At 44.7% G+C, this 20,052-nt stretch overlaps 2 protein-coding genes across 2 annotated transcripts in view; one reads left to right on the plus strand and one right to left on the minus strand.

The window, feature by feature from the left end:
- Positions 1 to 297: 297 nt before the first annotated feature.
- On the minus strand, positions 298 to 9,530 carry NOB1 (NIN1 (RPN12) binding protein 1 homolog). The gene is made up of 9 exons (XM_045443340.1): positions 9,330 to 9,530; positions 9,076 to 9,208; positions 7,730 to 7,860; positions 6,001 to 6,072; positions 5,679 to 5,807; positions 5,383 to 5,586; positions 4,744 to 4,841; positions 1,861 to 2,005; positions 298 to 1,057 (listed from the first exon to the last, which is right to left on the minus strand). Exons 1-9 carry the CDS (start codon positions 9,390 to 9,392, stop codon positions 788 to 790), a joined length of 1,245 nt encoding a protein of 414 aa, XP_045299296.1. The 5' UTR covers positions 9,393 to 9,530; the 3' UTR covers positions 298 to 787.
- A 4,217-nt stretch (positions 9,531 to 13,747) lies between these two features.
- Positions 13,748 to 20,052, plus strand: part of WWP2 (WW domain containing E3 ubiquitin protein ligase 2) — a 150,185-nt gene continuing 143,880 nt past the window's right edge. The window contains exon 1 of the mRNA XM_045443343.1: positions 13,748 to 13,854. The gene's annotated coding sequence lies outside the window, so the exon portion shown is untranslated. The remainder of the gene's footprint in view (positions 13,855 to 20,052) is intronic.

A 20,052-nucleotide genomic window follows, 5' to 3' on the forward strand; every position in this document is an offset into this window, starting at 1 on the left:
TGTCCAACTCAAATGGAGGGACACTTTAAAACCTAGTTTGTATTATTAAAAATGTCAACAACTGGGGAAAAATGATATGGACAGTGGAACAATTGGAAAAATGTGAGTTATGTTTCACATCAGTAATAGTAATGTATCAATGGTAAAGTTCTTGAATTTATGCAAACGAACATCCTTTCCCTGGGAGATACTCGGTGTACTCGAAGAGCAAAAGTAAACAAGGCAAAGTGAATGTGGGTGGTAGCTTCTAGTAGCTCACTGTACTGAATTCTCTTGAATGACTACAGTGCTGCCGAGTAAGAGAAAGCTCTTAGTTTTATTGTAGCAAATTTAGTACATTTTCTTGCAAAAAAATAAATCTAAATGTTTGATACTGGGTATATAGCTTAAGTGTTAGCCTTCAAATTACCTAAGAAGCAAACATTTGGCCTACTTAATCAAAGGCACCAAAGCTTGTAACCATGTTTATTAGAGAAATACTTTCACTTGGAAGTTCCTTTCTTTGGAAGTTGAAGATGTGCTCCATGGCACCGTTGCTTGTGTTTTCATCAAACTCCCCTCAGCACAGCAGGAATCCCAGCTCTCCGGATGCTCACAGGCCAAGGGACAGCCCAGTGTCCCCACAAACCCGACCCGACCCATCCCCGAGGGTCAGGAAACAACACTGTGTAGGTCAGTCCCGCTGTTTGCATCCAGATGGTTCTGGAGCTGGACAGCCAGGGAAATGAGGCACCCGAGCGCCTCAGCAGCTGCAGCGGCGATCCTGTTTGCCCCAGGAACTTGCACTTCACCTCTTCTTCACAAACTTCTTTCTGGAAGCATTGGGATTTAACCGTCTCCTCCCGGCTCCCAAGGTGCTGTCTCGGATCTGCAGGGTCGCTGACCGGCTGGAGATGTCATTCTCTGCAAAGGGAGATACCCCAGCTATGTAGTCAGGGGCAAACACGTCGGTTTTCTGCCTGGCCTTTCGGGAGAGTCTCAGCTGAGGGAAGCGCTGGTCCTCGGTCAGATGGGGGTTGACGGCGTATTTGCCCCCTTTGGGCGTGGGAAGTGAATACTGTGAACAAGAAGAGGAAAGGCCATTAGAAGGACAGGGAACCATATGCAAACACGTCTGATCCTGTTAAGGTCAAGTTTACTGACAGCTCTGGAGTGTACCGTTCACTGCTACTATGTGCTAATAAGCACATGACCTGCATCTTCCCACCTCACCCCGACCTCAACTCCCAGGGGGAAAAACCCAATGCAGTATTTGGACTACATACCCTCCGCTAGTGACAGGAAGAACTGCCTATAAACACAGAACTCTAGTTAGCAGCTACCATTTTCCTAGTGGTGTGGGTTAGTAATTCTGAAACCGTATTTTAGGATTGAGCAAATAAATTATTATACAAAACGGTGTAAGGATAAGAGGGAGGGCTAGAATGAACTCTGTGGGGTTGAAACTGAAGTTTATAAACTTATTTTATAATACAGACAGGTAATAGTAAATACTCATGTGTACCTTTATATACACATATGCAGACCTACAATCTCTGTCCAGTGTGGGCTGAGAAATCTATGATCCCCTAGCGCAATGAGCCCGCCCCGTGCTCGGTCAGTTCTTTGTCTCTAAAAACCATCCTTCAACAAGAATCAGAGTTCCGTAGAGAAATGGCTGACTCCGGAGCAGGGACAGCGTGAGACAAGGGCCAGAACATCTTATGCCAAAAAGTAACAAGGTGGTCAGAGAATAATTGGGACACTGAAATGCTGAGGTTTTCTTGGTCCTCTCTGTTCATTTGGATCCTCGTGCTTAAGAGGTCTTGGTTTTCCAACCGCAGGCCCTGCTGCTGGGGGAGCAGGAGACAGGCCACTCACCCGGAGGCCCCGAGGATTCAGCACCTTGGGGTTGCGGGAAAAGTGCATATGCAGGGTTCCATCGTCGCTGACGGTCACAGACACCTTCTTCAGGGTCTTGTTTCCACAATGTGAACAGAACACTCGGCTCATGTCAGACGTCGTCCTGAAGACATAAAAGGAAAGGCTGCGTGCTGAAGCCACAAGCGGCAAACCCGTTCCCCAGAGCACGAGGTGAGTCACGGGGGTCAGAGGAGGAGGGAACAAAAAAACATGGGGCAAAGCTGAGCAGCACCCTACACACCACAGCCCACGTCCGCTTGGCCTCCTGCTGCTGCTGCCAGTAGACTGCTGCTGCACGACCCGAGGAAAAGGGAATGAAAGGACACACGCAGCAAGTGAGTAAACACGGAAAGGGAGCAGAATGTTTTTATGTTTTTACATTAATACTGAAGTCTTACTCAACTGCCAGGCGTTATTCTACAAGTTGAACTTCACAACAATCCTCTGAAGTTGACATTCTCTCCATTTTATAGATGGGGAAACTGAAGCAAGATAAGGAGCTTGCTCAAGGTCAGAGCTAGTAAGTGGCAGATAGTAAGCCCAGGGAACCTGGCTTCACAATCAGTGCTCTTAATATCACCACACTTAGGTTTGTTTGTTTAAGTTTATGTAGAGAGAGAGAGAGAGAGCATGTGAGTTGGGGGAGGGGGCAGAGAAAGGGAATCCCAAGCAGACCCTGCACGGTGAGCATGGAGCCTGATGTGGGGCTTGAACACATGAACCTGTGAGATCAGGACCTGATCCCAAACCAAGAGCTGGATCCTTGGGACTGAGCCACCCAGGCTCCTATATTTTAATGTTTATTTTTGAGAGAGAGAATGCATGCAATAGGGGCAGAAAAGGAGACAGAGAATCCAAAGCAGGCTCCGCACTAACAGTGCCAAGCCGGACGTGGGGCTTGAACTCACGAACCATGAGACCATGACCTGAGATGAAGTCAGATGCTCGGCAGACTGAAGCACCCAGGCACCCCCACATCAGCGTACTTTGTAAAGGGGTGAGTTGCCGCAGCTCTTTGTACCTTGCCCCGAAGTGTTAGCCTGGGTTTTAAGCCAGGAAGTGGCTTCAGAGGTGCCAAGAACGTATTAATGAATTCCACAGGAAACCCTGGAAAGCTGCTACAGTTGGTTAGGTGTGGATGGCAGACCCTGAGGCCCTGCCTCTCCCCTCTCCACTCACGCCCCAACAGGGGACCTTGGCAAGAGAAGTTGATGCTGTCAAGGACCAGATGGCAGTGCTCGTACCTGTCCTTGAGGAATTCCCCCTCAGTTCCCCAAGGTCAGGAGACAAACTGTGTGACTCTCCTGAGATGCCGAATCCCTTACCTGCAAGTCTCTGAGAGTAAACCAAGTACCTCTCAACAGGTGCTGGGAACTAATTATTCTGAGTAAGAAACTATCCAGTCACTGGGGCTAACCTCACAAGAATGGAGAACATTTCTAAAAGCTGCTAAGAATTCACCTGGAGGAACATGGGGTTTTGTAACAAAGGGCAATGGGGGAAATAAGGTTTCACGAAGCAACGAGCTTTACCCTGTCCCGAGCCTGGAACTTCTTCAAACTAAAGATTCAGAAGAATACACAAGCAGCTTTGAGGAGTAGCTCACCAAGCCATAGGCAAGCCTACACACAGTGGTGGCAGGGCAGGGCCCCTAAGCCATGAGTTTTGAAGCCTGCAGGCGAGCAAGGGTGTCTCCAGGTAACTTTACCCTCAGCGGAACAGCACTAGGGACCCAGTGAGACACCTTGCTGCTTCAGAAACCTTCCATGCAGGCCTCAGCACTGAAGGGCTCCAGCAGATGATGGCCACCAAATCTAAGTGAATCTATGAAAGGGCTGTAAGAAACCACAGTGTAAGATCCCAGGGCCACACTTCTCCAGCAAGGCTGCAGTACAGTCTCTTCCACTCCAACCAGGTCTCTGGGATCCTGAGAGAGAACACTGGCCACCCCACCACCCCCAAGAGCCAAATCAAGAGCCAGAAAAGAAATGGAGAGAAGAGCATGGCCAGTGAACTAACAGCTCACCCGAGTGACTGAGTGGACTTCCTCATACGTTCTAGATACCACACTCTTACATGACAATCAGCTTTTTCAATGTTATGTAAGAACCTGAAGCATCAACTTTTACAAAGCTAGTGCGAGATAAAACCTGGATCTGAACCTATATAATCTTAGTCTATTCCCTTTTCAAAAACAGAATAACTAAAGTAGACCAAAAAGTACAATGACCCACCCCCCCACCATGTACCCCTCACCCAGCTTCAACAACTATCAGTTCATGGCCATCCTGTCCCATTCTACCCCCAGCCACTCTTCCACTTGTGTATTATTTTAAGGCAAATCCCAAACATCATTCCATCCATAAACATTTTAGTACTTATTATAAAAGGAGAGCTCTTTGCTCCACAATCCACACCCTTAATCCTACGACTAAGATATTAAAATGGGAGGTCACAGGTGCCCTCTGTCCCATGGGTGCTCTGATGGAGACTGAACCAAGCCCACATAGGAATGACAAGGTAGAGGAAAAACCTATACACAAGGGTGTCCTTCAGAAAATCAGTAGAAAGGACAGGAAGAGGGGTGCTTGGATGGCTTAGTAGGTTAAGCATCCGACCCTTCATTTCAGCTCAGGTCATGATCTTGCGGCTGTGCGACGGAGCGCAAAGTCAGCACTGAGCCTGGAGCCTGCATGGAAGTCTCTCTCTCCGCCCCGCCCCCACTCACGTAGGTACACACCTGTGTGCATGTTCTCTGTCTCAAATGTTAGAAAAAAAGAAAAAAAAAAAAGGGCAGGAAGAAAAGAGTTCAGGCAGTGGGTCCAGGTTCTCAGCACGTACTTGAAACAGCCATGGCAGCGTAAGATGTAGCTCCGGGCCTCGCGGACCAGCATGCCGTTCACCGCCAGCACGTGCAGCCCCATCTGAAGCAGGACGTTCTGCAACCAACAAGTTAGAGCAGCACTCAACTCTGCAAAGCCAAATTTTCTTTTAACTTGTGTATAATTACAGTTACAGTCTGGTTTGGTTCACAAAGGGCTTTTGCTAAGGAAAAGCAAGCTTAGAATGCCTCTCAAGACATATAAACTAGGACAAAGATTTAGATTTCTCTTGTACGTCAATGGCCCCTCATTGGCAATCGCTCTTAACAGAGGCATTTATCTTGTCAAAGGCAAATATACCCTCTTTTCATAGCTGGAAATCTCTTTTTCCAAGTACCTAACTGAATGTGTAATATTTAACATACTGGAAGAGAGCCATCAACATATCATGAATAGTAAACACTAAAAAAAACTTTGTTGTTATATTGATTCTCTAGCCTCCAAACAAAACTAAATAATTAAAGAGCACAGGTAACGTTTCTAGAACCAGGAAAAGCATTACAGACTAGACGTGTACATGTCCCCGGACATCCAGAGACCCCTGCCCAAATCAGGTTATGCAGTAAAGCCTAGGGCCAGCCAACGCCCACCCGCCCACCTGCATGGCAAAGTCTGTAGTGACACAGCCGACCCGCACGTCCTTGGGGACAGCACACTGCTCCAACTCCCGCTGGATCTGCTTGATGTTGCTGGGAGTTATCCATCCACCCCCATCGTCATCACTGTCCTCGTCTTTCCTTTCTTCAAATCCATTCGCTTCCTCCTCGTCCTCCTCACTCGGAACATCATCACCTTTGTCAATCTGAAACAAAAGAATTCACGAATTCCCAGTTCACGGGAGCAGCAGGGAGGAGTTGGCAGGTTGTCATCAGAGATCATAAATCGGGGTCTTACCAGGAGCTCCTGCAGTTCACGATCGATATTAGGCAAAGGGTTTCTCCAGAACATGAAGGAAGTGAATTCTAGGTTCTCAGGCTCACCGGCTGTGTGTCCATGTTGGAGTGTTTCTCGTGGGGGTTTAGGCTGAGGTTAAAGAGTAATAATGTTAAAACCTGAAAACTGAGAAGTTTACAGATGAAATGACAGATGACTCAAGTCAGATTAGGCAGGGCCGGACAAACCAGGATATTAGTCTAGGGAAGTCTGGCTCACTGTAAACGATTTGTGGAGATAGGACATGTAGAGGAGGGCACGAGAAGGTGGCCTAAGGAATCACCTTTGAGGGCAGATGGAAACCAGAAATGTGTAGAGGAGTTTCTGGGTGCTGACTCGATGAGCTCACTTTAACCTTTAAAAAGAAAAGAAAGTAAGTGACAGCTCTAAGCAGAGAAATACAGTTTGAAAATTCAACACGGAAGAGAAGGTAAAATAAACAGAACAAAATATTTTTCCCCATAATTATTGAAAAATTGGAAAACATAATAATTATTCAGGGATCCCACTAGTACTAAATAATCACTTTAGATCATTTCTTTTTTATCCTTATAAAAAGAGCTGTAATGAACACCATTATTTAAAAAAAACTTGCATGTATCTTTAGTTATATACTTATGAGAAATGCGTAAGAGAATTGCTGGGTCAAAATATACTGTTGTACTTTTTTAAAGATACACGGTTTTAAAGCTTCTGATACAAAATATCTAACTCTTGGGGCACCTGGCTGGCTCAGTCAGCAGAGCATGAGATTTGATTTCAGGGCTGTGAGTTCAAGCCCCACATTGGGCACAGAGCTTGCTTAAAAAAAACAAACAAACAAAAAAAAAAAATCTAACTCCTGCTGAAGGTTGCAGGAAAAGAACAATTTTTATGAATCATGAATTGATGGATGCCACATGGAAACCCAGCTAACACATCACACTGTGCTCAGTTACAAAGTCAACCTTTATGTAAAACTATTCCCTCCACCCCCATCTTCCCCAAACATCCTGGTGACACACACAAATCTGTTTTACACATTATTTTTAGACTTTGGATTAGAGGACTCTAAACCTGGTTGAAAACAAGTGACGGCAGTTCTAACTAGTACAGTAATAGGAGTTCAAAGCAGCTCTGATGATTTTAGGCACAGAATACCAAGAAATTCTTAGGGGTGCCTGCTGGCTCAGTTGGTGGAGCATGTGACTCTTGATATCAGGGTCGTGAGTTCGAGCCCCACGTTGGGAAGAGAGTTTCCTTAAAAATTAAAAAACAAAAAAAACAATTCGTAGTCAACACTACATGAAATTAATTATTATAGTATTATTTAGCTTCTAAAATCTTCTGGTCTGGGAAGAGCAAATAGGGCCCAGGCACAAATCCATTAGTCTCTTCAACCTTAACCAATGCAAATAAGTCCCTAAAAGCACAACAGGAACCTAGAATTTGAAGGTGGCAAGAGCTTAAAAAAAAAAAAAAAGGCAAGCACACTAGTTCTTTCTTGCTTCTGGAAAGAAATCTATTTAAAACAACAGCAAGAATACAGTTGATTTTCACTCTATTTCTGCATTTTTCAAATTTAACCATCCCTTGCTAAAAACTACAGGTAAAAGAGACTGAGATAGATTTGCTAACTGTAATATAGGAATCTTATTTGGATCCTAAGCCAAACAAACTTTGAAAAAAAATTATAAAATAATTCGGAAATGTAAACACTATTAATTTCGAGTAGGTGTAAGGATTTTGTAGGGTTTTTTTGTTTCTTTGTTTTTAAATAGACACGCTTTATATTTATCTTTAAAGACACACCGTGAAATGTCTATTGATAAATACAATGTCTGAGTTCAGAATACTCAGGCCTGGGGGTCAGGAGAAATGAAATCTGATAGATCATGACTTGGTTAAGTGCAGAGACAACTGATGGGGACACTGGGTCCACCATACTATTCCCTCTACTTCTGTTATATGGGATAGTTCCCAGAATAAAATTTAAAATAAAAGGAATAAAACCAATAATCCTTCTGATTTACCTTTTCTGGTTCTTGTTTTAGGTGAGATACCCCAACAAATTCTGCTTCTAACTGATAGGTGAGTGCCAGCACTTGGATATCTGTGGCAGAAAGGCTGGGATAGTCTCCGGTTTTCTTTGAAAACTCAGTCACTGTAAAGAGAGTCCCAACTTGCATTAGAAGCAACAAGCCATATGACCTTGAATAACAATACTGAAAGTAAGAAAAGAACTCAGAATCAGCATCCCAAGGAAACCCTCTTAGTACTTTCATCCATTTTCTTGTCTTATTCTACTCATTGTTGAGACGTGTTCTCTATCACTAAAATTCATGCCAGTTAGATTTACTGTGACATCCTTATCTCATGCAGATGAAGGAACAGGAGAATAAAGTTAATACAAAGTCACTGAAAGCATAATGTTTGTAAATGATGAGTTCCCTCTCTAAACTTTATTATGTTGGAAGAGAGGATCTCTTCACTCTCAGCTCAAAAATTCTTTGATTCTAAGTATAACAATCCAGATTAATAGAGCAGGCATTCAGATTCCAAAATGGGATGAAAAATTAATTCAATCAACAACTGTTGTGGTCTATGAGGACATAAAATTATCGGATTGCTTTGTGACAACTGTGCTTTATAACAATACTGCTCATGTTTCCTAAAAAGCAGGTATTAACAGCAGCTAAAATTTACTGGGTACCTACTATGTAAGAGGCACTGTGCTAAAAGCTTTTCATTTCATTCTTAAGCGAAATCCTATGAAGTACTTCCTCAGAGAGACTAAGTCACTTATAAGGATTCCTATTTTGGGGGGCGTCTGGGTGGCTCAGTCCTTAAGCCTGAGACTTTGGCTCAGGTCATGATCTCAAGGTTGGTGAGTTGGAGCCCCAGCCCGCACAGTCTCTGTGCTAACAGTTCAGAGCCTGAAGCGTGTTTCAGATTCCGCGGCTCCCTCTCTCTGCCCCTCCCCCACGTGCCCTCTCCCAAAAATGAATGTTAGAAAAAATTCTGATTTTTTAATCCAAACAAATTTGAATGTTTACAAAGTGTCAGATACGAAGTGACATATTCCTCACTGAATGCTCCCAGCACCCTCTGAGGTTGGTGCTATTATTTTCCCCATTTTACAGAGCAAGCAACTGAGGCCTAGACAGTCTGAGTGATACCAAGAGGTATATAGCTAGAAACTGGCAAGGCCTGACTGACTCTTGACCCAGAGAACCGCTCTCCCCCCATAGTCCCCCCAAAAGTGCAATTTTTGAATCAAATGCTGATAAAACAGCCAGAGCTCAACTGGCACCTGAGTCGGTCCAGACTGTAGAGTGGGACCCAGCTTCGCTATCAACAGCGGGGCAGAGGCACTCACCCAGCCGCACGTATTCCGGGAAGGGCTCCTTGAAACGCAGCTCGTAGGGCAAGACGGCGAGCCGCCTGCGTGTGGCCTTGTCCCGAATCTCGTTCACCACATCCCGAATAGTGTAGATGTTCTTCCCGATGTCCTGCGGAGAGACAGGCCCAGCTCGCACGCGTCCACCCCACGCAACGCGTCGCCTGGGTCACGGCACTACTTTAGGGGCCACTAGCCCAAAACCCCTTCGTCTCCGCTGTACCTCCCCGTACCTGCAGAGCCGCGTCGCGAAGGAAGGCCCCGGCGTCGGCCACAACGTGCTCCACGGGCGCCATTTTGACCGAAGGCGGCCTCAGCGCGCCTGCGCACGGAGCCTGCTCCACCCCTACATCCGTCAGGGCCTCTGGGAGCCCGGGGGAGCAGTTATGATTTAGCGGCGCCTCCTGGCTGCGGCATAGGAATACCCTGGGCTCAAGGCTACCCGCACGCAGGCGCGACGTCGCCAGCGGCCCAGCCAGGTGTGGGCGGGGTCAAACTTCGAGAGACCCCCCCCCCCCCCCACAGGAGATAGGTTTCTGCGTCCACCCTTTAGCGCCTCCTTTACTCTTAAATGGAAAACCTGTATATAGTCTCGTTGTTGCAAGAAAGTCAATACAGATAAACTACAGATTATTTAATGATTACAACAAGCCTAAGAGATAGGTACTATTTTACAGCTAGGCCCACCTAACACGTCTAGAATTTGGTAACACCCGGGACTGACTCTCGAACTCAGGGTTCTGAGCATGGAGGCTACTTACCAAAAAACAAACGGACGAAAAACTACCACCACAACAAAAAGGACACCTGGACAAACCGACCCTGAGCCACTTTCTTATCCATTATGCTCTACTGACTGCTACTTACCTACCCCTGCTTCATGAGAGGGGTCTTTGCTGTCCTTGCCCACTTCCCTAAGTAAGGCATGTAATTTACTAGCGAAAAATTTCTTGCCGGACGGAACTGAAAGGGAGTATTAGATGACTTCTAAATTCCTTTTTAAATCGGAGATTGCATAATTAGGATATCTGGCCTGTTATAAATTCATGCTGGAGAATTTTGGCAGAATGTTGAAGTGGGATTTCTGTCACTCATCTTCAGCGACATTGATTTATTCTAAGCTTTCTCTGTCAAGTCTTAAATCTTATTCCTTTTTTATAATTTATCCATCCTACCTCCGAAAATCCTTCAGTGCCCTGGAGGTCCCCTTCCGCAGGTGCCCAAATCCTCTTTCTTTCCCCAAACATCTGTCTCAATTTTTTTTTACCATAAGTTCTCTTCAGTCTCCAGAGCCAGTGGCTTTTGTCCTACTTGCCCTGCCTGAAATGACATGGTGGAAGGCTGTTTCTAATGTTCATAAAAAAATTTTGGTTTTATTTCTCAGCTTTCTGTTTCTCTGCAGAATTTGACATCGCGGGCCATCTTTTTCTGAATTGTTTCTCCTTCCCTGACTTTGGTGATACTTTAGTATCCTAGAGTTCCTTTGAACACTCTTGGCAGTGTCTCACAGACTTTTTGTCTCTGTCTTTGCTCATGTTTTGTCTTCTTCCAGAAAATTGTGACCAATCATTACTTACTTAGTCTCTAAGAAGCAGGTCAGTGGACCCCTCTATAAAGCAGTCTCTGATCACTCAAATCAGATTTTACCCCAAGGACAGATTTGAGCTTTTCTTTCTGATCACACTTAAGACATTTTATTTTTTAATTTTTTTAATGTTTATTCATTTTTTGAGAGAAAGAGAGAGCGACAGAGTGCAAGTAGGGGAGCAGCAGAGTGGGAGGGAGACAGAATCCAAAGCAGGCTCCAGGCTCTGAGCTGTCAGCACAGAGCCCGACACAGGGCTTGAACCCACTAGGTGAGAAATCGTGACCTGAGCCAAAGTCGGCTGCTTAACTAACAGAGCCACCCGGGCACCCTTACACTTCAGGACATTTTAGTTCTGTTGCTCCATAAGCAGTTATTATTCCTCCTCTGCACTGTAATTAATTGTGTGTCTTTTTAATGTAGGTTGGAAGTCAGGGACTGTGTTTTGGGGTCTTTTTCCTCAAATGACCATTTCGATTTAATTTGTAACTTTTGAGGGACACTTTTATGAAAACATTTCAGAATTTATTGTATGTCTTTTCAAAAAAATCTCCTATACTGTAGGATCTACAGCAATGCATTCAACAGCTCAATAAATGTTGATGAAATCTATTCATTCAGCAGTTTACTTAAAGAGACCTTCTGTGGGCCAAGCACTGCTTTAGGAGCTGGGATATGGCTCCTATCTTCACAATTCTTGTAGTAGGAAACATGGTACATACACACACATGCATATATTCATATATGTCAGATAGTGATAAGTATGGAGAAATATGAAGAAAAAAATAAAGCAGGAAGGAGGCTGGTAGGAGGGGGAGTAAGAGATGGGTTGCATATTTAAATAGGGTGATCAGGAAAGTCTTCACTGTGATAGTTGAGCAAACATTTGATGAGAGATGAAGGGGTCAGCCATCTGACTACCTGGGGAAAGAGCTTTCCAGGCAAAGGGAAAATCCAGTCCTAAAGCCCCAAGCCAGAGTGGGTGAAGCAGAGTACCAAGGGGAAGAGTAATTGGAGATGAGGTGAGGAGGGATCATGTAGGGCCCCATAGATCACCATACACTCATTAGGTTTTACTCCTTTAATTAAAAAAAAAAAATTTTTTTTTAACATTTATTTATTTTTGAGACAGAGAGAGACAGAGCATGAGCAGAGGAGGGTCAGAGAGAGAGGGAGACACAGAATCCGAAACAGGTTCCAGGCTCTGAGCTGTCAGCCCAGAGCCTGATGCGGGGTCGAACTCACAGACTGAGAGGTCATGACCTGAGCCAAAGTCGGACGCCCAACCGACTCAGCCACCCAGGCACCCCAGGTTTTACTCCTTTAATGCACAATTGTGAGCATGCTTGCCTGGTCTTTTCTATCTTTTAGTGAACATCTACTCAAATACCACCAAGTCAAGGAATCCTTTCCCAATTCCTCTGGAATACAATTAGTATAACTCCCTTCAGTGGAACTAGAGACGTTTTAAATAGTTTTATAGTTTTAATAGGAATTAATGTAGGGCTCAAGATAGGATGAGAGTGTTGGAGAACAAGAAGCCGGAGGCACCCTAAGAATGTCTTGAAGGAAAGAGAGAGAGCACCAAGAAACTGAAAGCAGTTTCATTATCAGGACAGAAGGTGACCGGGACTGCTCGTTCTCTCCAGAAGGACACCATACAGGCGCCAGGCCTGGGATAGGAATGTTTTGTCTGGCACCAGATGTACTCATGACCCGGTATGGAATACACTGCAGGTGTAGGACCTGTCAGGATGTCAAATACTACGTTGTATGTGCTTGCTGTTATAAGACAATTTGCAAAAATAAAAGAGGCTTGAGCCAGGGGACCAATGCTTCGGCCCCTGGAGAGTGTCAGCCCCCTGCTTTCCAATTCTCTCATCATCGCACCTTTAGAACCTGTGTCTCTACAAGAGAGGCCTGTATCTCCTTGAAATGCCATCTCCTGGATTTGGAATGGGAATAGGAACAGTAGAGTCTAAGTACTCAAAGAATTTAATTTGCATGCATAATAGGATCCATCTAAACTCAAAAACTCCAAAATAACAGGATAGTTTGCAGTGCTTAAGGCTAATTATGTGAGTAGTGTTTCATTTATTTATTTAAAGGTTTTTTTTTAAGTTTATTTATACACTTTGAGAGAGACAGAGACAGAGTGAATGAGAGAGGGGCAGAGAGCAAGGGAGAGAGAGAGAGAGAGAGAGAGAGAGAGAGAGAATCTCAAGCAGGCTCTGTACTGCCTGATGTGGGGCTGGAACTCACGAAATTCTAAGATCATGACCTGAACTGAAATCAAGAGTCAGACACTTAACGGACTGAGCCACCCAGGCACTCCAAATAGTATTAATTTTAAATAAATAGTGATTAAAAGTGAAGAATTAGAGTCTTCGTTAGTACAGACTGTTGATTTGAAATGTTCTTTATAATTAATAACATTCTATCTGCTTTGTAGATTAAGGAAACGGGGGTTGGTTTGGTGTAGTGAGGCACCTTATGGACCCAGCCTGGGGTTTTTGAAGCTTTCCTACCTTTGCTTTATGTCACAAAAATAGATGCTCCATAAAGACTACTTCTGTGTTTCTAGAGTCCAGAATGGTGCCTGGTACCTGGTAGGCATAGGGTTGCCAGATACAGCAAGTAAAATACAAAATGCCCAACTAAAATTTTCAGATAAACAACAAATACTTTTTTGCTTTTTTAGTATAAATATGTCCCGTGGAGTATTTAGGGGATATCTATATATTGCATAGCACCTTATCTGAAATTCAAATTTAACTGGGCGTCTGTATTTATTGCATAACCTTAAGGAGCTCAGTAAATATTTGTTGACTTGATTGGCCTCCTCTCACCTGTAAAATGGAACTAACGATAGACCCGCCTCCGAGGTTGACGGGAGTGAATGAAGCGCCTGGCACACAGTGAGCCTTCAACTTATTTGCTTGCTCCGGGATCAGCTAGCGAGTGGAAAGCCCTTCCACTTTCCAACACAGGAATGATAAGGCCGACTTCGGGACAAATTTACCCAGGCCCTGCCTAGGTTGCCCACACCTGCAGCTCTGGCCAGCCTCTTCCGGGTCAGGTGACCGCGCGCGGTCACGTGACCCGGCCCGAGTGCGGGCGGTGGAAGGCGGAAGTGGGAGCGGAGTTGGGCGCCGCTTCTGTGGCCGCGGCAGGTAGCGAGCGCCGGCGCGATGGGCGCGGTGGACTCGGCGCGCGGGCGGGCCGGGGGCGCGGGGTGGGAGGCGGGCGGCGGGCCGCGCGTGGTGGGCCGGGGCGGTGCAGCCCGGGCGCCGGGGGGCGGCGGCTTCCTGTGGGAGGGGCCTGGCGCGGCGGTTCCGGCCTCCGAGGAGGGGTGTCCCGGCTCCCGCCCGAGCGGGGTGGGCGCACGGCGGGCCGCGCGCGGGGGTTCTTAGAAGTGGACGCGGAGGCGGCCAGGGTTGCGGAGGGAGTCAGGTCCTGCCGGAAGGGGGAAAGGAGCTTTGGTGTCCGGGATGAAGAGGCGTGACCTTTGTGGAGGGATCGGGACTGGAGGAAGGGGCGACTTGGGACCGAGCTGGAAGGGGGCTCCTGAGAATATGACAAGGAGGGAAAGGAGAAATCAGGAAGAAGATGCGGTGTGAACCCCATCTGAGAGTCTCTTCCTTCCTTCTTCTTTGGGAATGATTGTTACACCAGACTTTGGTTTGGGTACCATTCAGTTTTTAAACTTCAGGAAGGATTACAGAATCTTCATCATTTTGCTTTCGTCACACCCACTTTGTCCTGGTTGGGTAGGGTTTCACTTCTTGGGAACCTAGCCCTTCAGATCATCTTTCTTTGAGATTTTCCCAGATCTGATCAACTTCGAGGCTTAAAAAAGGAGTGTGGGCACTTTACTTTGGCCATAAAATGGCTTTTAGCCTAAATTGTTGACCACGACCTAGCCCAGTATTACCTCAGCAACACTGCAAAAATCTTGGACACAGTGTCTCTACTGCTTTATGACTTTTCCTCTTTCTTCAGTTTAAATTATTCAGTTTCCCTTACCCTATGATTGCTTATCTTGACACACTGTAAGTAGGTAGGGTAACTGAGAGGTCTGGGTTGTGTTCCTTAGAATTGTGACCTGGATCATTATTTCGGTATTAAATACCTGTGTTAAAGCTGCTCATCCTTTTTTTCTGCATGCTTACTAAAATTTGCCGAAGTGAAATGAATTTCATGGATGTGATATAACTGGAGTGAATGTTCAAACTGGACAGTCACAGGAGCCAGAGTCGTTTTGGATTACAAGTAGGGGGAAAAAATGACTATGCTTAACAGTTAAAGGGGTGCCTGGGTGACCCCATTGAGTGCCCGACTTCAGCTCAGGTCACAATCTTAGAGTTCTGAGTTCAAGCCTCCATCTGGCTCTCTGCTGTCAGTGCAGAGCCTGCTTTGGATCCTCTGGCTCTGTCTCTCTGCCCTTACCCTGCTAGCACTCTCTCTCTCTCTCTCTCTCAAAAATAAGTAAACATTTACAAAATTATAAAAAAACAAAAAACGTGAGTTAAGGTTTTTGAAGTATTTGACAAACATTTAAAAATTAATTTCTGTAGCAGCCTTTTGGGTTATGTTGGGAAGGTATTATTCCCATTTCATAATGAGCAAACAGACCTAAGAGAGTGGCTTGATTTTTAAAAACAATTTATTATTAAAAAAAAAAAAAATTTTTTTAATGTTTATTTATTTTTGAGACAGAGAGAGAGAGAGCATGAATGGGGGAGGGTCAAAGAGAGGGAGACACAGAATCTGAAAGGGGCTCCAGGCTCTGAGCTGTCAGCACAGAGCCCGATGCGGGGCTCGAACTCACAGACCGCGAGATCATGACCTGAACCGAAGTCGGCCGCTTAACCGACTAAGCCACCCAAGCGCCCCTAAAAACAATTTATTGTTTTCTTGTTTCCTCATCTCTTTCTTCCTCCTAGACTGCACATCCTTCAAGGGTAGGGTTCATATCTTGTTTGGCTGCTACCCTAGTGCCTGGCATGTTGTAGTCACTTGGTAAACGTTTGGTGAATGCATGACTTTCTAAAGGTCACATAGCTATAAGCGGAGGACAAGGCTTTTGAACTTGAGACCTAGCTCTTTTGTCAGACTGCCTTGCCATTTTTTGTATTATTGGTCCATGTGAAAATGATAGGCATAGGAAAAAAGCTTGGGTTGTCTTCTTAGTCTCTTTTACTTAATGATGACTTTCTCAGTTACAAACAGGTTATGTCAACATCTCATTTAATTTTCACCACGATCCTGTGAAGGTCAGTATTGTCCCTGTTCCACAGATGAAGAAACAGTTTTGGTGGTGTCCATACTTTAGATTCATCCCAGACTAGTGAATGAATGACTGAGCAGGGACTGAAGCCCAGGCCTGTTAGCTTTAGACCCATTCTCTCTCATTTATAGAAGCAATATAAAGTTGTATTTTAAAAGTATTTTTTCAAGTGTAAAAAGTATAATATTTTAAGGAAAAAATAGTATATATATCACACCAAAGATTGTGAATGTACAATGCAGTTGACGTTTAAAAAACTACTATACCATAGATGCCTCTTCCTGGGAAAACAGTCTTTCATTCAAGGAATATGTGTGAGTGCTGCTCTGGGCCAGGCACTGTGCTACAGTTGTACTGTCCAATATAGTTGAGTACTAGAGAGATGCTATGAGTACAAAATACACACCAGATTTTCAAGAGTCAGTATGAAAAAAAAAGGGTAAAAGATGTCATTGATTTTTTTTTTAATGTTATAACAAGCATACTATTAATATAGTATCAATATGTACTATACGCAAAAACATTTTAAGTTTATTGGGTTAAATATAATAATGTAATTGGATTAATTTCACCTGTTTCTTTTTCTTTTTTTTTTTTTAATGCTTATTCTTGAGAGAGAGAGAGAGAGAGAGAGAGAGAGACAGAGCATGAGCGGGGGAGGGGCAGAGAGAGAGGGAGACACAGAATCCAAACCATGTTCCAGGCTCTGAGCTGTCAGCACAGAGCCCAATGTGGGGCTGGAACTCACAAGCCATGAGATCATGGTCTGGGCTGAAGTTGGACGCTCAACCGACTGAGCCACCCAGGTGCCCCTCACCTGTTTCTTCTTACTTTTTAAAATGTGTTTCCTTGTGGGTCACCTGGATGGCTCAGTTGGTCTCACAGTTTGTGAGTTCAAGCCCCGTGTCGGGCTCTCTGCTGTAAGCGCAGAGCCTGCTTCGGATCCTCTGTCTCCCTCTCTTTCTGCACCTCCCCTGTGCCCTCTTGCTCTTTCTCTCTCTCTCTCTCAAAAGTAAATAAAAACTTAAAAAAAAAAAAAAAACAAACCTTAAAAATGTGTTTTCTTGAAAATTAAAGATTATATTGGACAGTGCTATTCTAAACACTGGGAATATAATACACAAGAAAAGCAAAAATCTCTGCCCTTGTGGATCTTACATTTTAGTGGGGCAAGGAGCAATAAACAAGATTACCACATGAAGTGCATATTATATTGTAATGAAGGAGGGAAGTGGCATGTGGTGTGGAGTGTTGGCTGGGGTTGCAGTTTCCCTTAGAGTCTTTAGAGAGAAGCCTTCCTGGGAAGGTGACTGTTGAGTAACGATCTGAAGGAGCTGAGGGTGGGAGCTGTGTCAGTGCTTCAGGCAGAGTTGAGTAGCCCTAAGAAGGAGCACCGCTGGTAGGTTTGTGGGCCAGCTAGGAGGCTACGGTGGCTGGAGGGGTGTGGGTGAGGGGGAGTAGAAGAGTGAGGTCAAAGAGGTGTTGGGGACGATGGGAGAGATGAGCAGGTCGTGGAGGGCCTTTTGGCCTATTGTAAAGATGGTGGCTTTTACTCAGTGAGTTGGGGTCACTGGAGGGTTTTGAGCAGTGGAGTGCAGAAGACATATCTTGCTTTTTATCTCAGTCTGGTTATGGTGCAGAGAAAGCACAGAGGGGCAAAGCTAGAAGCGGGGAATCAAGTTCCGAGGCTATCACCATGATCCAAGCGAAGGAGGGCAGGGTGGGAGAGATGGAGGTGGTAGAGATGGTCAGGCCCTGGGTATATTTTGAAGTATAGTCCACAAGGGTTGTGCATATAGAATGTGGAATTATCATTAAACTGAAAAGGGGAAGACTGTAGGGGGAACAGGGGTTGGGGCTCAATTTTGTTGACATTGATTTTAACATGTCTAATAGAAATCCAGTGGAAAGTGTGTGGGGCAGTTAGGGAATTCTGGAGACAGGCCTGGGTGAAACAGGTACTTGTGGAAGTGGTTAGCAGGTGGACAGTGTTGAGAGTTAAGACACTAGGCGAAGTCACTTATGGAGTAGTGTTGATACATATCCAAGAGGAGTGCTTCGTGCAGGAAGTTCAATTTTGTAATAAAATCTCAGGTTATACTGTTACACTACTAGGAATTTTAAACACAGCAAAGCATTGTAGTATATCTTGGTGAACTTGATTTTCTTTCCTTTTCACTTTTCGTTTAAAGATCCTTTTGAAAACAACAAGCTATTTTCAAAAAATTATTATTATTTTTTTTTACATAGGCTCCATGCCCAAAGTGGGGCTTGAAGTCATGACCCTAAGATCAAGAATCTTAGGCTCGGGGCGCCTGGGTGGCTCAGTCGGTTAAGCGGCTGACTTCAGCTCAGGTCATGATCTCGCGGTCCGTGAGTTCGAGCCCCGCGTCGGGCTCTGGGCTGATGGCTCAGAGCCTGGAGCCTGCTTCCGATTCTGTGTCTCCCTCTCTCTCTGCCCCTCCTCCGTTCATGCTCTGTCTCTCTCTGTCTCAAAAATAAATAAAACGTTAAAAAAAAAATTAAAAAAAAAAAGAATTGCAGGCTCTACATTTTGTCAGTAAAATACTTAAAGAGGGTTCTGAAAAAAAAAAAAAAAAAAAGAATCGCATGCTTTACTGACTGAGCCAGCCAGGTGCCCCACTAATTTGTTTTTTTTTTTTCCTTGAGGAGCCTACTCTTCAAGGCATACATCTTTGTGGTGCCACTGAAATCAATTTGAGTGCTAATTTCTGGAGTTAGTCTGCCTTTCTGGGTTGGTAACCAATTTAGAGACCTCCAAGAACGTTGGGAAAGACACAGCCTGGAAGGATGGGTAATGAGTTTTTAATGTTTAAATATTAGTCTTACCTGACATGTATCGAATGCCTATTGTTTGTTGGCTATTCTGTTTTATAGATTTAAAATGGGACCCCACTGAGGTGAAGTGATGTGCGTGAGGTCTTGTAGCCAAGACATGGAAGAGCTGGGATTTGAATCTTGGTCTTCTGAGTTTAGATCTCATGCTTTCATTAGGAGATGTGTGGAGTGGATACACGACCATGAACTCCCATTGGAATCAAATTAGTGAGCTGGTTTGGAGTGATTTTGAGTCACTTTGGACTGTTACAGATTCTGGAATTTCTGAGAGGTGGGAATGAACGGGAAGATCTTGTTTCCCTTAAAAAGAACTAACTGAATCTTTTTTAGAAAGTTCCTGTCCTAGGGCGTCTGGGTGGCTCAGTCTATTAAGTGTCCAACTTCGGCTCAGGTCATGATCTTACAGTTCGTAGGTTTGAGCCCCGGATCAGGCTCTGTGCTGATAGCTTGGAGCCTGGAGCCTGCTTCAGATTCTGTCTCCCTCTCTCTCTGCCCCTCCCCGGCTTGCACTCTGTCTCTCAAAAATAAATAAACATTAAAAAAAAATTGAGACAAAAATTCTAGTCCCTTACTTTTCCCCACAAGCTTGTAAACACTCAATGATTTAAGTCAAGTGTTAATAACTACTTCTAGGAAAATGCCAAACACTAAGACTCAGCAGTCCTGACCTGGGGCAGGTGTCCCCTTCCTCTGGGTCACTCATGCCTTTTGCTTCCCGTTTTGTTGTGAGATCTGCTTTCCAGTTTCTTTTATTATTAGCCTATAATTCCACTGTGCTCCCAAAGATAGGCCCTCCCCTGTCTTTCCCTCTCTCTTTTTATGTACTTGGTCTTTGTGCGGATGTCATTTGGCAAAGTTCCGTTCTGTTTGATTGTTTTTCAATATGGACCTTTGGAGAGTGGAAGGTAACTCAATGCTGGCTGCAGGAGAGAGGCCAAGAAAGAATTAGTGTTGGAAATAACTGGAAAAGCATGAGAATGTGAAGGAAAGGAGGAATTGTTTTGAACAGACCCTTTTCTTCCACATTTTTCAAGAAGTGAATACCATGGGTGGATCTATAATTATAAATGAGAAGCTCTGCCTGTTTCCACAACTGGCTAATTAGAATTAAAATCTTGGTGCTGGTGAGTAGTTTTTGCTCTTCCCTGGCTCATCTGCTACCTTGAGATCAGTGTTCAGTGGTTTCTTCACTCAAGGCTGAGTCAAGAATTTGAGGAATTAC

This window comes from Leopardus geoffroyi, chromosome E2, assembly GCF_018350155.1.
Source record: "Leopardus geoffroyi isolate Oge1 chromosome E2, O.geoffroyi_Oge1_pat1.0, whole genome shotgun sequence".
Taxonomy (NCBI): domain Eukaryota; kingdom Metazoa; phylum Chordata; class Mammalia; order Carnivora; family Felidae; genus Leopardus; species Leopardus geoffroyi.